The 14,735-nt window shown below is 36.3% G+C and overlaps 1 protein-coding gene across 2 annotated transcripts in view; it reads right to left on the reverse strand.

The window, feature by feature from the left end:
* The window catches only part of Sumf1 (sulfatase modifying factor 1), a 66,798-nt gene that overhangs the window by 3,728 nt on the left and 48,335 nt on the right, over nucleotides 1-14,735 (reverse strand). For both annotated transcript variants that reach the window (XM_004629530.2, XR_002820758.1), the window contains one exon: nucleotides 13,754-13,813. In XM_004629530.2, coding sequence (XP_004629587.1) covers nucleotides 13,754-13,813 — 60 coding nt within the window. Of the gene's footprint in view, nucleotides 1-13,753; nucleotides 13,814-14,735 lie in introns of those variants that run through there.

The raw sequence follows: 14,735 nt of genomic DNA on the forward strand, positions 1-14,735 counted from the left end.
CAGGATAGCTCAGATAATTACACTGCTAATTTCTACTGTTCTACTGAAAGGAACAATTAATGCTTGAAATTTTTTTCTTGTTTTTAATTTGCTAAGCAATTTTGCATGCTTATATCTGGTAATCTGAACAACTAATTTGAAGACAATATGCAATACAATAACCACTGTTGAATTTCTACCATTTTTAGTGAAATCTGCCATTTCTATTTTTTAACTGTTTTTATTTTCTATAAAATATATTTAAAAGACTTTTAAAAAGAAAAGAAGGCAGTTAAAGTTAAAAAATAATGTAAAAAGCTTGAAAATGAGAAATTCAGGCAAGTTAAAAGGACAGCAAGACCACAGTCTGGAGACGGCACAGCACAGTTTATTCACTAAATACAGGAGAGCTTATAATATGCGAGGCGCTATTTTAGGCACAACAGATATAATCAGAGCATGACAAACAAGGTACCTGTAATCTGGGAGCTGACATTCAGCGGGGAATAGTCAGACAATAAATAGACCAATATATTCAAGAATGTTTCTGGCAGTAGTCATCTCTGAGGAAAGTAAAACGGCGAGAGAGGCTGAATGCGACAGTGGCTACTCTACAAAATGTGGTCTGGAAAGGCCTAAGGAGACATCTGAGCTGCACTGTCTAAGGGTTTGGATAACAGTAATTTCAGACAAAAACTATTCCTAGTACAAAGATAGTGATAATGTTAAGAAGCAGGCAATGTGGGTAGATAACAGGATGGAGGAACATTACCATCTTCTCAAAAGACAGCAGTATGGACCTGATGCAAATGAAAGTGCGACCAGCATTTTGCTCATTTGCTCACCAGCAAGGACAAAATGCAAGGTTTCTTACCTCTTTACTCTCAGGCAGATCCTTTCCGCATTTGTTTTCTCATAGATGAAGTACAGCTATTTGTGGAATTATGTCAACACTTCATCTTTACATAAAAAGTGAAGCACCTGACATGGCATTATTATCATTACTATTAAGTTTTAAGAAAAAAAAATCACAGCCTCACTTTGCCAAGTTAATCTGACACCTTTGGCCAAACCTTCCTTCCTAAAGACCACAAAAACATTAGCCAAGTCTTAAAGCAGCCTTAGCAGTCCTTACTGGACAGTGAGAAAATGATGACACCTCTGCCAGCACCTGAATACGAGTACACCCAGTACAGAAATACAAGAAGTTCTATTTGTTACATAATTAGGAGCATTCTGCTGAATAGTACAGGACTGTGGCTGTGGCTGAATGAAATACACCTATAAAACCCAGGAGGTAACGCTAATGAACTGCTGTTACTGTCCAGAATGCTGTGTACAGATAAATTTTGTGGCTGTGATACAGGAGTAGAGACCCACGGTATGTGACATTTTCATCACAGTCATGTATTAAAGACCCTGGGTATGTACAAAATAACTGTGTTCTTGAAAAAAATAACAAAAATGCAAAACAAAATTTGGTAGAATATTATCAACAGTTTAGGAAGCAAAATGAATGTTTTCATCTTCATCTTTTATTATTTATGTTCTAATTTTTAAGGAATGAAAATGTTTTATCCATATAACAGGAAGCCTTAAATCAACCACAAAGAGTTCATTATTAGATCACACCAATCCCTGAGACCTACCATTATCCAAAATGATTATAAAAATCTAAATCAGCAAAAACAAATCTCACTACAAAAGTGAGTGTTGAGAGATCAGCCTCATCACTTGTGAAGAATCAATTCACACTATAATTTCATTTCAAATATACTCATTCACTTAGCAAATACTTATTAATAAATCATTTTTAAATTTTAATAATAGGCAACTAATAAAGCACATAATTAAAGAGGTAAGTGGCCTAATTATGAATGTCCTCATTGTTCTGTCTCTCTTTTTTTTTCTAACTCTACTTTTAGTACCAAAGCTGGTTTTGCAGGATGTAAAGTCTTTGGGTGGCTAAAAAATGGGTCATTCTATTAAGGACAGGAGCAGAAAAAAGGCCTGTTTTAGCCATTTCTCATCAAAATGGCTAATTACTGTGTTAAATTAATTGCAGTATTTGTGCTAAGAACGTGCTGATGGACTCAGGAACAATCCTTTTAAGATAATAACTTACTATCCTAGAGACTGAAGTCATGTGAGACAGCAAAATGGTTTTTATGAGAAGAGATGACTTTTCAGGGCACAGGGCATTTTTAAGATAACTGTAACTCATATGGAATAAGGCAGTATATGGTCCAGTTAGTGGACCCTATACTGAGGTACCACACACCAGAACTCAGGCCTCTTGATTCTACCCACTGCTTTCTATGGACACTAGATCAATTCATTTCCTCTCACCTTGGTGAGATAGTGAGCATGTCCTCAATGCTGTGGACTGGGATGAAGGCCACAGGGATTCATGTGACAACATCAACAGTTATAGCTAGCACTTCTTGAGTATGTAAACTGCGCTGAGATCTTTGTATGTATTAACCCAATTAATCCTCCTATGAAGGATAAGAGGATTAATCCTATGAAGAAGGTATTATTAGGACCTACATTTCATATATGAGAAGAGTGAGGCCCACTGACATTAATGGTGTACCTAAGGTCACACTAATGGATCCCAATTCCTGATTATTTTACCCAGTTCAGGAGGCTGTACCCTTCACTAACTGGACCCTATACTGCCTCATTCTCTTTCTGTGCCTTCATCTATCTCCTTAATGAACTTGTGCGTTACACTTTCATAAAGTTATGAGTGATCATCAGAGTTTATTTTAGCCATGCAAATAGACTCTAGCCCATGATCAAATATGAGTTCTTTCTTTTATTAAATTTTCACCTGTGCTACAAGTAATATTTCTCCTCAGGAATTTGATATTTTTGAGGGAGCGGTTTCCCTCCTCAAAAGAGAAGCAGGAAAATAATATAATAAGGATGATGGTTAAGGATGAAGATAATAGGAGTACCTAAATTTTACTGAGCTTTCCATTAAGAACATACATATGTGTCATTTATTCCTCATAAGAATCTAACAGTGGGCACAATTATACTGTATATTTTACAAAATGTGAAAACTGAGGATTAGAAAGGTTAAAATTTTAAAAATAAATAAAAATGAAAGGTTAAAATTTGTTCAAGATCATACAACTAACAAGAAGCAATCATAGGACTCCAAACTAGAGATATAATTCCAAAACCCACATTTTAATAATCTAGTAAAAGTTGCCACTCTGAATCTAGTAGAAAAGCAAAGCACTCTGCTAATGCACAGTTAATCCTAAGATATTTGTCTGATTTCCCTGAAATGACAACACCAATATCAAGCATTTAATCAAGAATAAGTTATATGACTAAGATCCTGGAAGTGCCATTTTTTTCTCTGGAAAACCCTGCATATTCCACTCAGTTGCATCACTCGGCTGTACTTTTCTTCTGGCATATTCTCACCATCACGCTGAGCCTCACTAAATTAAAATTTATACTTCAGATAGACTAGGAAAAATTAAAGATGTGTAATATAAATTCTGAATCATTCAGTAATTATAAACACAGTTACAAGTCATCAAACATAGGAAAGAAAATGGAGTGATAAAAATTGCTTATCTAAAATAGAAAAAGAAAAATATCAAAATGGCACACTACATCCACATGGCTGCACTGATAAAGGTTCTACAATCTGAGGTAGAGGATCTCAGGATAAATCCTGAGGGCATTTCACTGACCTTCTCAGACCAAAAAGCTACAACTCTTGTTGCACAGGTCCTGCTTTACCTTGGTCTTAACCATCCAGTAGAAAAGTATGAAGACGAAATATAGGAAATAAAGCCATGCTGTTATGTTGAGCTGTGGGGGACTCAGGTCAATAATTTCTGACATTGCCAGTTAAATATAAGACCCAACGCTATTATGGGCTACTGGACTCTTTTAGAATATTTTGCTGAGCTTACACACCTATAATATTCAAATAACGGAACTTAGAAAAAAAGGGGTATACAGATGAATGTCCATTTTGTATCTGTGTATTCAAAGTGGTTAGGATAGATATATAGTTGCATTCTCTTAATGAATAGAATGATTTGTTCTAATGGTGTTTGTAAATAGGATCACAAGTTCGCATCTTGTACAGCAATTAACCACTAAGAAGAATATATGTAGTATATTATTTGTTGAAACTGTACTTCCGATTTGATTTGAAACTGTCTCATTGCTATCTGTTTATCAATAAAACTTTGAAAAAAAATAAAATAAAACAAAATGGCACACTAAAATTTAAACATGTCAATAATTTAATGCAATTGGCCTAAATACCCAATGAAAAGGCAGACATTCTGCCAATAAATTCCGCAACCCAGATGAAAGGGACAAATTTCTTGAAAGACACAAATTAACAGAGCTTAATCAAGTAGAAACAGATAACCCACAGAGACCTGCATCTATTAAATAAATTAAATTCACAGTTACAACTTATTCTGGTTTCAGCGCATCCCCCAAGGCTTCATGTATTAAAAAGCAATTTCCACTGTGAGTACTAAGGATGGAAAATTAATTCCACTATGGTGTTCAGAAGTGGGGCCTCTGAGAGGTGGTAGGATCAGATAAGATCATTAAGATAGACTCCATGAATATTAGCAGTTTTATAAAAAGGAGAAAGCCTGGAAGACGCACAGACGTGTACATGCTTCGTCCACTGCCACATGATGCCTTACACCACCTCAGTGCTTTGCCAGAAAGAACACTGCCACCTGTGGGCTTTCATTGGACCTCCAAAGCCATAATCCAAAAGAAATACCTTTTTATTTTAACACATTAGTCTGTGTTACATATTTGATGGTAGCAAGAAAAGTAAGACTGATACGCTACTTTATGCCCAAATGCTTTCACTGGGGAATTTTATCAATGATTTCAGAGAGAAATAATGCTATTTCTACACGAACTCTTCCTGAAAGCTTAAGATAAAAAAAAAAAAAAAATCCCAATTTAATCTATTATAGTAATATGTATATAACAAAACCAGAAAATGTTATTACAAGAAAATAACAGACTAATACTCATGAAAAACTGAATAGAAAACTAAATCCAAAATATACAAAAGAATATAAATCATGCTTGAATGGGACACAGCCCAAGGATAATTTAATAAGTAAAAACGAAACAGAAAAACCATATACTCATCTTAATAGATGCAGAAAAGCATCTAGCAAAACATATACATAATGTTAAATTGTTTTTAAAAAGAAAATCCTCACAAAAACTAAGATTAGAGGCAAAAATCCTTAACTGGATAAAAACATCTATGAAAAACTAACTGATAAAACATCTAAATTTAAAAGCTTAAAATTTATAGCCTAAGGTCAAGAATAAGGATAGCCAGGTAGGGAAGCACACATCTATAATCCCAGCACTTGAGAAACTGAGGCAGATGGCTTTAGTTTGAGGGCATCCTAAGCTACATAGTGAGTTCATAGTGCAAGTATGTCTCGAAAAACAGAACAAAACAAAAAGAGGTATAAACATCCATCCATTCTTATCAATTCTATTCAATACTATACTTGAGGAATTGCCAATGTAACATAGGAAGAAAATGTTATTAAACACATACAGACTAAAAACGAAGAAGAAAAGCCACCTATTATCAATGACTATATAATCAACTTTGTAAAGATCTGTTAAGATTCTAAAAAAAAGATTGTAGATGAGTTTAGCAAGGTTGGGGAGGATACAAGATTAAACCCACAAAGTCAATCACACAATATAAGTATGTAAAAGCATAATTTAAGTTAAAGGTATTTCAAAGACAACTAAAAAAAGGAACTAAGAAGCTTATGAAAATGTAAATTAAAAGCAAGCTAAAACTACAAAGTATTTAAGTCTTTTTTTTTTTCTTTTTGTTTTTTTGGCAGAACCAGGGATTAAACTCAGGCCCTTGTGCTTGCCAGGCAAGTGCTTATTCTACTGAGCCATTGCCCCAGCCCCTACAAAGTATTAATAGACACATTCATAATTATAAAAGTGGTATATTTGAGTTACCTAGTTTAAAACGTTGTGGGGTTTGTTTTGTTTTGTCTTATATAGTTATTATTGATAAAAATTCTTCTGGCCCCCAATTACTTTAAAAGTAACAGTTTCTCAATTAAGAAAAGCATGCTTTCTACCAGAGCTATGACAGGCAGCAAGTGGGGTTTCCAGATGCTATTTCACAAGACAGACTGACCTGCTTTCATGGAAGTTTGGTTCCCCAGCAGGAGGATCCAAGGGTATTTAGAGCACCAGCTTCAATAAGCAATCTGGGACCAACGACTGTGAGGCATAATGTAAGCATGTAATGTGGAAGACCTGATAAATTGTTTTGAATTTAAAATAAGATTTTCTGGTGGTTCACACCTGTAGTTTCCACAGTTCAGGATGCTGATGCAGTAAGATGGTTCGAGCGCAGGCGTGTGCAGCCAGTCCAGGCAGCAGAGTGAGATGCCACGAGAAAATGAATGAATGAATGAATGAATGAATGAATGAATGAATGGCAGCATGATTTTATAAAGTTAATTTGTTCACATCTTTTTATAAATGTAAGTGTAAATAATAAATTAGACTCAATTTCATCTACCTGGACTGAACCAAGGGATTAAAAATTCTTTTATGAGGGAAAGGCAGCTGCACCATGCCACATTCATCCTCAGCCGAGTCCGCACCATGGATTCCATGCTCTGGCCATATCAAACTACTAATTTCTAGCTAGCTCTACATTTTGGCTCTCCTCAGCATAGGGCCACGGAGGTGACAATCAAATAACCAAGTTGATCATGGACAAGGTCAACTCACCAGGAAAACAGGTAAGTGCCAAAGACCTGGCAGTTTCACAGAGAAAGGACAAGACAGCCAGTAGCACTATGCCCAGAAAAGCCCAATGGTGTTTCAAAAATATCAAGAGTGACTTTCTTCACGGAAGGACAGAGCTGGAAAAGAATCTGGTGCAGGGCCTGCCATGCCAGAGACAATTCAATCAGGCACCACTTTGGGAAAGGATTGACTGTGTGGAACTAAGTCAAAACTTGCACCACAGATTCACTTCAGGATTTTCAGTGTCACTCTACCACAGTTACAGGGTGTGAGACAGCCACACAGGGACAGATGTGGACAGGCAAAGGGGTAGATACAGGTTCCTGAGCAGTTCAAGTTCAGGCCATGAAGGGCATGGGGACATGCACTCTGAGGTGGAAGGCTAGTGGCTTTAAGAGGTAGCTGGATCTGAAGATAATGGCATTGGGTCCAGCAGTCTGCTTCAGCCCCTGCTCTGCTGTCTACATCCAACAGAGACCTGTGGTCTAACTGCTTTCCTGCTCACCAATACGAGCAGATCCATGTGTCAGTTTCAACATTTACCATGGTCTAGGGTTCACACACAGAATTGCCTCTGTATCAGGGAGGCCCCCTCACAAGCCCACATAATAAAATATTTTTCTCTCCAAATTCTTGTTCCTTGAATTTTTCTTTTTTTTTTTTTTTAATTTTATTTGCATTTATTTTATGCTTAATTTATTCCCGTGCCATAAGTTTTTGTTTCTTCAGTTTCTTCTGGGATATCTTTTTCTTCTGTGCAACTTCCTCTTCTGGTTTGGGAATAATTTGTTCCTTTTCAGTAAGGATCATTTCAATATGGCAGGGGGAGCTCATGTATGGATTAATCCGGCCATGAGCTCTATAAGTACGGTGGCGCATCTTGGGTGCTTTGTTCACCTGGATATGTTCAATAACCAGAGAATCTACATCTAAACCCTTAAGTTCAGCATTACTCTCTGCATTTTTAAGCATGTGCAGCAAAAATTCAGCACTCTTTTTGGGCCACCGACCCTGTGTCCAGCCCCACTGTTTGGCCTGGGCACACCTACCAACTCCACCATTGTAACGCCGGAATGGTACACATTGCTTCTTTAATGTGACATCCTTGAGATACTTGGTGGCCTTTCGGATATGCATACCCTTGATGGCCTGGGCAGTTTCACGTGTGTTCTTAAAGTGAACGCGAAGATTTGAGCCTCTTGATTTGCATGATTTTGTGGGGTTTTCTGGGTCAAGAGAGTAGCGAACCATTTTCACAGGTCACCTAAGGCCGCTTACAGGAAGAGCGTTCCTTGAATTTTTCTAGGTAACATATATGGATTCCATGCAAAAATTCAAAAAATTATAATCTTTAGTATAAATGGTTAGTAGCCAAACTCAGAACATAAAATTAAAGAACAAAAATAGAGTTCCTGTACAACAATAATGAATACACTGAGAAAGAAATTAGAAAAGTAACTGCTTTTACAAGAGCATCAAAAAATGAAATACTGGGGCTGGTGGGATGGCTCAGTGGTCTAGAGCACCTACTTGGAACAGGCTTAGCAAAGCACAGGGACCGCAGTTCAGTCCCCCAGCACCACATGCCAGCCAGCCCCGCCCCCTGGTGGGCTGAGCTGGCCAAACACACACACACACACACACATAAACATAATTTTTTTTTAAAAAAAAGAAAGCTGTATAGTGTAAAAAAAAAATGAAATACTACTCAGCTATAAAGAATGATAAACTTGAAGCATTTATATTTAAGTGGATGCCACTTGAAGATATACTCATAAGTGAAATAAACCAGACCCACACGTGTAAATATCATATAGTCTCCCTAGTATAAGAACTCAAAAGAAGAAATACAAATAGAAAGGTATGACACAATTAAAAGGAAAGCAAGAACTTGAGGACTGGACAATGAGGAGAGGGCAAGGAGAAAATCTGGGAAACAGGACAGAGACAAAGCCATACATTTATACGCACAAGATGGATAAGGCAATGATCCTGAGAAACATCAGCAGGTTTTTGAAACAAGCAGTTAATTGGTAGGATTCTCACTCTGACTAGATATACTGATACCTGTGAACCAAGCAACTGCACTGACGATAGCAATGTGTAATAGAAGGGAGACACTTGGAATGCCTGTCATTCTGGTCTGCTAAATACATATTGCTTGTCATGACATACCAACTATTACCATACTCTCACAAGTGAAAGTTCGTTGTTGTTTTTGTTTTTTTTTTAAATGGGTAATAAATGAAAAAAAAAGACACAAGAAAAAGAAAAAAAAATGTAACAGTCTGTCCTGCTACAAAGATGTATATGGTTAATTTCTAAATGCCTATGTAAAAATATGTAATTGTTTATTCATATTCTTTAAATATTTTTCATTTCTTAAATTTTTTTCTCCATGTTCTGTGGGAACTTAATATTTAACATATTAATACTTGATGAAAAATACCTGTTCCATGTTATGCCTAAGATGTTTGATATTCAGACAGATAGTGAAGTTAAAACCAACTGCATAAGATGTAGGGTAATAATAAGCTTCTCATCTGGAGGGTTAACTTAAGTTTGCAGACCAAAAATTAGAGAAATAGAAGGGCTGCAAGGACAGCCAACATTTTGACCATAGCCTTTCAAGGTCAGTGAAGACTCAGGACATAGGAGAACCTATACTGTAACATCATGTAACTCAGTTGTGTCCCACATTTTCTGATCAAGATTATGGGGCTAGAGAGCTATGTGATCAATGATATAGAGTGTGCTGAAGGAGAGTCACCTGGAGAGAAAACATTCTCTCAGGTTTTCACATCTGGTCAAGCAATGGCCATGACTCATCCACATGGCTGACAATGACAAAGGATCTGCAAACTGTGGTACAGGGTTACAGGATAAATCCTGAGGAGACTTGACTGACATTATCAGATACAAAAGTTACATTTCTTGTTATACAGGTCTTGCTTTATCTTGGTCTTAACCATCCAGCAGAAAAGTATAAAAGCAAGGTATATAAAGTAAAGCCATATTAATATGCTGAGCTGTGAAAGGCTCAAGTCAACAACTTCTGTGGATAACCCACTACTATTGTAGACTGCTGGACTGTGTTGGATTGTTTTGCTGAATTCACGCACCTATAGTATTTAGATGCCAATGGAATAGCCATTTCTGATAGGATCTAAACAAAAAAAAGGGATACAAAGGAAGGACCATTTTGTATCTGTATATGCAGAATAGTTAGGATAGATATACAGCTACTTTCACTTAATTCAATGAGAAGATTTGTACCAATAGTGTTTAGACAGGATATCCTATCTGAATCTTGTACTATGAATAACTACTAAGAAGATAACAATATACAATGTATTAATTATTGAAACTGTCCTATTAATCAGTTTTGAAATTTGATATTTGTTTCTCAATAAAATAAAATAATTTTTTTTTAAAAAATGAAATACTTAGGAATTAACCTAACCAAGGAATCAAAGTCAATGACACTGAAAGGATTTGATTTCACCTTACCCCATAAAGAATGGTCATCATCAATAAATAAAATAGTAACTAATACTGGTGAGGCTCTGGGGAAATGGAACTTTTCTACATTGTTGGTGGGAGTGTAAACTGGTACAACCGCTACAGAAATCAATCTGGAGATTCCTCAAAATACTGCAGCTATAAATTCCATTTGACCCAGCTATTTACCTTGTAGGTATCTTCCCAAAAGAATTAAAGACGTCATATTACAATAATACACACCTCCCATGTTTATTACAGCACAATTCAGAAAACCTGAATCTTGAAAATGGCCTATATGCCTATCAACATATGAATGGATAAAGAAAGCATCATATTTACATGCAAGGGACTACTACTCTGCCATAAAGACAGATAAACTTGAGACATTTATCGGTGAGTGGATTGAGACCTAATATTAAGTGAAATAAATCAGACACACAAGCTCAAATATCACACTATTTCTCTTATATGAAAAGCATAAAATACAAATAAAGACAAAAAGAAAAGACAGATAAAGGAAGAAGGGAAATCTTTTTAAATAGAGAGATGGTAAGAAGAGAGAGGCGGAAAGGATAAAAAAAAAAAAACCTGGTATCTGTATCAAATCCCCACAATGTATATAATCATTATTCAATGTAAACATGTACTAATAAAAAAATAAAAATGTAAAAAATAACTTCAATATGCTCTGTAAAAAAAAATTCTTATTTAAGAAATACAGAAAGCATACACACCTGACACACAAACATTTGACTTAAAGAAACTTTAAGACATGGTCCCCAAAGTTAGCTGTATATTCTCAAATTTTTGACACCTAGAGGTTTGAAAAATCCAAATGTCCAGGTCATAACTCAGAAAAATCAGATGGGAGTGTTGAGTCAGACACCAGGCATCTGTGTTTGTTACAGATCTCAGATGATCCCAATGTGAAATAAAGCTTGAGAGCTACTGTTCTAGGGCAAAGTTTGTGATTACCTCTATTATAAAATTAGTAACTTAATTTGCCACTATTATAGGTGGTTTTAAGTCTCTAACTGCCTAGACAGTAAATTATCTTGCAAGCTGCTTGGCAATCATTTGCAATCTGCAAAATACCATCTTCGTACAGGGACAGAAAGAAGTTGACATAGATGACTTGACGGAAAAAACAAGGGGATAATATTTGATTTCCATATTCCTTATAAATGACTCAGTCATTCAGATTAATCAAAAGCTGCCAGCCTAGACACTAAAATCACAGCTCAACAAGCATGAAAATGATGCATATTTCACAAAATACACTCTTATACCTAGGGATGTTTCCATACCAGTATACTACAAACTACCTTCATCCAAATGGTCCCTTGAATCACAACAGAGAATTTAGAAATGTACAGAAGACTCATATAAATTCAAGGTGTGCTTCCAGACTTATATGCTAGAAAAGATATACAGCTCACCATATCTCATGGAACAACAAAGGTTTCTCAAAAGGGTAAGATGCAACAGATAGGATATGGTTTATAATACGTAATTCAGAACTTCTGCTTTGGGTGGCCAGATAGCTCAGCAGACTAGGCAGAGCGCAGCGGCTGGGGTTCAATCCCTGGCATGCTGTGCCAGCCCCACCCCCAGGATGTGCTGAGACAGGGATTGAGACTGGGCGTGGCAGCACATGCCTATAATCCTAGCACTTGGGAGGCTGAAACTCAGGAGGATCATTATGAGTCTGATCTGTGTAGGGAAATCCTGTAGACCCTAAATACATAAAATTTTAAAAAACAAACAAGCCACAGAACCTCTGCTTTTCAGCCTATGTGTCCATCAGTAGGTGAATAGACAAAAAATGTGGTATAATTACACAATGACACACTATTCAGACAGATAGACGGGTGAAATTCAAGTTATTTGTAGGAATATGGCTGTACCTTGATCACATAAGATTTAAGATGAAGCCCAAAGTAGAAATATTTCAAAGAGCAAAATAAAAGACAGATTACAGGAAACTGGGTTGATCTTTTACAAATGGGAAGGTCCTCTAGAAATGGAGGGAACAGTAGAGGAGAGGAGAGGAAGGGTAAATAAAAAAGAATCAAGAGTTGTTATGCAGATCTATCAACTCCCCAGAATTAATGTATCCATTATGTATTACAAACATGTATTTAACTGGAGGGTTTACAACCTAAGTTTGCAGACCAAAATTAGAGAAAAAGGAGGGCCACAAGGAAAGCCAACATTTTGGCCCTAGCCTTCCAAGGTCAATTAAGACTCAGGACATATGAGAACTTGTACTGTAACGACATGTAACTTGGTAGTGTCCCAAATTTTCTGATCAAGGAGATTATGGAGCCAAAGAGGAAAGTGATCGATGATGTAGAGTGTGCCTAAGGAGAGTCACATGGAGAGAAAACATTCTCTCAGGTTTTCACAGAGAGCACATTGGCCAAGCAATTGCTGTGTCTCATCCACATGGCTGACACTGACAAAGGTTCTACAATCTGAGGTACAGGATCTCAGGATAAATCCTGAGGGGATTTCACTGACCTTATCAGACCCAAAAGCTACAACTCTTGTTGCATAGGTCCTGCTTTACCTTGGTCTTAACCATCCAGCAGAAAAGTATAAAAACAAAGTATAAGAAGTAAAGCCATGGTGTTATGTTGAGCTGTAGGGGACTCAGGTCAACAATTTCTGACATTGCCAGTCAAACGGAATACCCAATACTATTATGGACTACTGGACTCTTTTAGAATAGTTTGCTGAGTTAACACATCTATAATATTCAAATAACGGAACTAAACAAAAAAAGAGGATACAGATGAATGTCCATTTTGTATCTGTGTATTCAAAATGGTTAGGATAGATATGTAGTTACATTCTCTTAATGAATAGAGGGATTTTTTTCTAATAGTGTTTGTAAATAGGATATCATGTCCGCATCTTGTACAGCAATTAACCACTAGGAAGAATGTATGTGATGTGTTAATTATTGAAACTGTCCTACCAATTTGGTTTGAAACTGTCTCATTGCTATTTGTTTCTCAATAAAATTATGGAAAAAGTATGTATTTAAAACAAAAAAGGACTTTTGCTTCTCTAGTCACTTTACCCACACTGACCAAATTTAAGGTGACTGTCCAACTCTTGTCTACTTTCAACAGGGATAGGTACAGATTAACAGAACTGAATGCAACATTGTGGGGCTCCTTTTTAAATACAGTAGTACCTTGGTTCACAAACTTAATTCATTCTATTATTTTGGAAAAGTTGCCCATATTTGTGTTTGTGTGCGAAAATGGCCTGTTACCCAATACAGTTTGCAAACAAAAACAAAACCTTGCCTAACTTCTATTTTTGTATCAAGCTGTTTATAAACCAAGGTGGTCATCAACCAAGGCACCACCGTAATGGGCCCACAAACCATTAGAACACCAAAATACTGCTTAGTAACATGACTTACCTTATGACACATGTAAGATCCACCTTTCTTCACCCGGTCTTTCCCAGAAGGGGGGCCTTTCTATGGATAAAGAGAAAATAGTTTGTTATATAGACAACAAACAATGAGTTTTTACCTTTTCATTCAACCGTCTATCCATGGTCACTCAACTTTCAACATGCATTTCTGCCTAGAGACATTACCCATACCCTTTCAAGAGCCTCCCAAAGGCCTTCCTCCCTATCTACAGCCAAAATCTAGCTTCCACTCTTTTAGGAAGTCTTTGTGATTATAGGAAGCAATCCTACCTCTAAGCCTCTAGGATTTCTTACCTACATGACCAATATATTACTCAGCACCATCTTTTTATTTATTATTTATTTATTTATTTATTAGATATAGGGTCTTGCTACACAGTTCAGACTCAGTGATCTTCCTGTCTCAGCCTCCCCAGCTCTGGGATTAGAGGCATTCACCAGCACCGAGGATCAAACTCTGGTCTTTGTACTTGCACTTATGACTGCTGAGTTATCTCCCCAGGCCCCATCAGTACCATCTCTTATCTTGTCTTACTGACACACAAATTTATTGGTGTAACTACAGTGTAATTGGTTTGTACAACCAAAAGGTAAGTTTCTTTGAATTATATACTTTTTATAAGCCCACTCTGTAACACCTAATAAATCCTTTGTTGATGAATAAATTTTTTCTCTTAAAATTTTTGGGTCAGAGTGAGGCATAATTTATACAAAGTATAATACACCCTTTTTTTTTCTTTTCAAAATTTTATTGATAAACATATAGCAATGAGACAGTTTCAAATCAAATCGAGAGTACAGTTTCAACAAATAATATACTGCATATATTCTTCTTAGTGGTTAATTGCTGTACAAGATGCAGACTTGTGATCCTAATTACAAACACCATTAGAAAAAATCATTCTATTCATTAAGAGAATGCAACTATATATCTATCCCAAATATACCCTTTTAAAAGCACAAGT

The sequence above is a fragment of the Octodon degus genome, unplaced genomic scaffold (genome assembly GCF_000260255.1).
Source record: "Octodon degus isolate 3935 unplaced genomic scaffold, OctDeg1.0 scaffold00030, whole genome shotgun sequence".
Taxonomy (NCBI): domain Eukaryota; kingdom Metazoa; phylum Chordata; class Mammalia; order Rodentia; family Octodontidae; genus Octodon; species Octodon degus.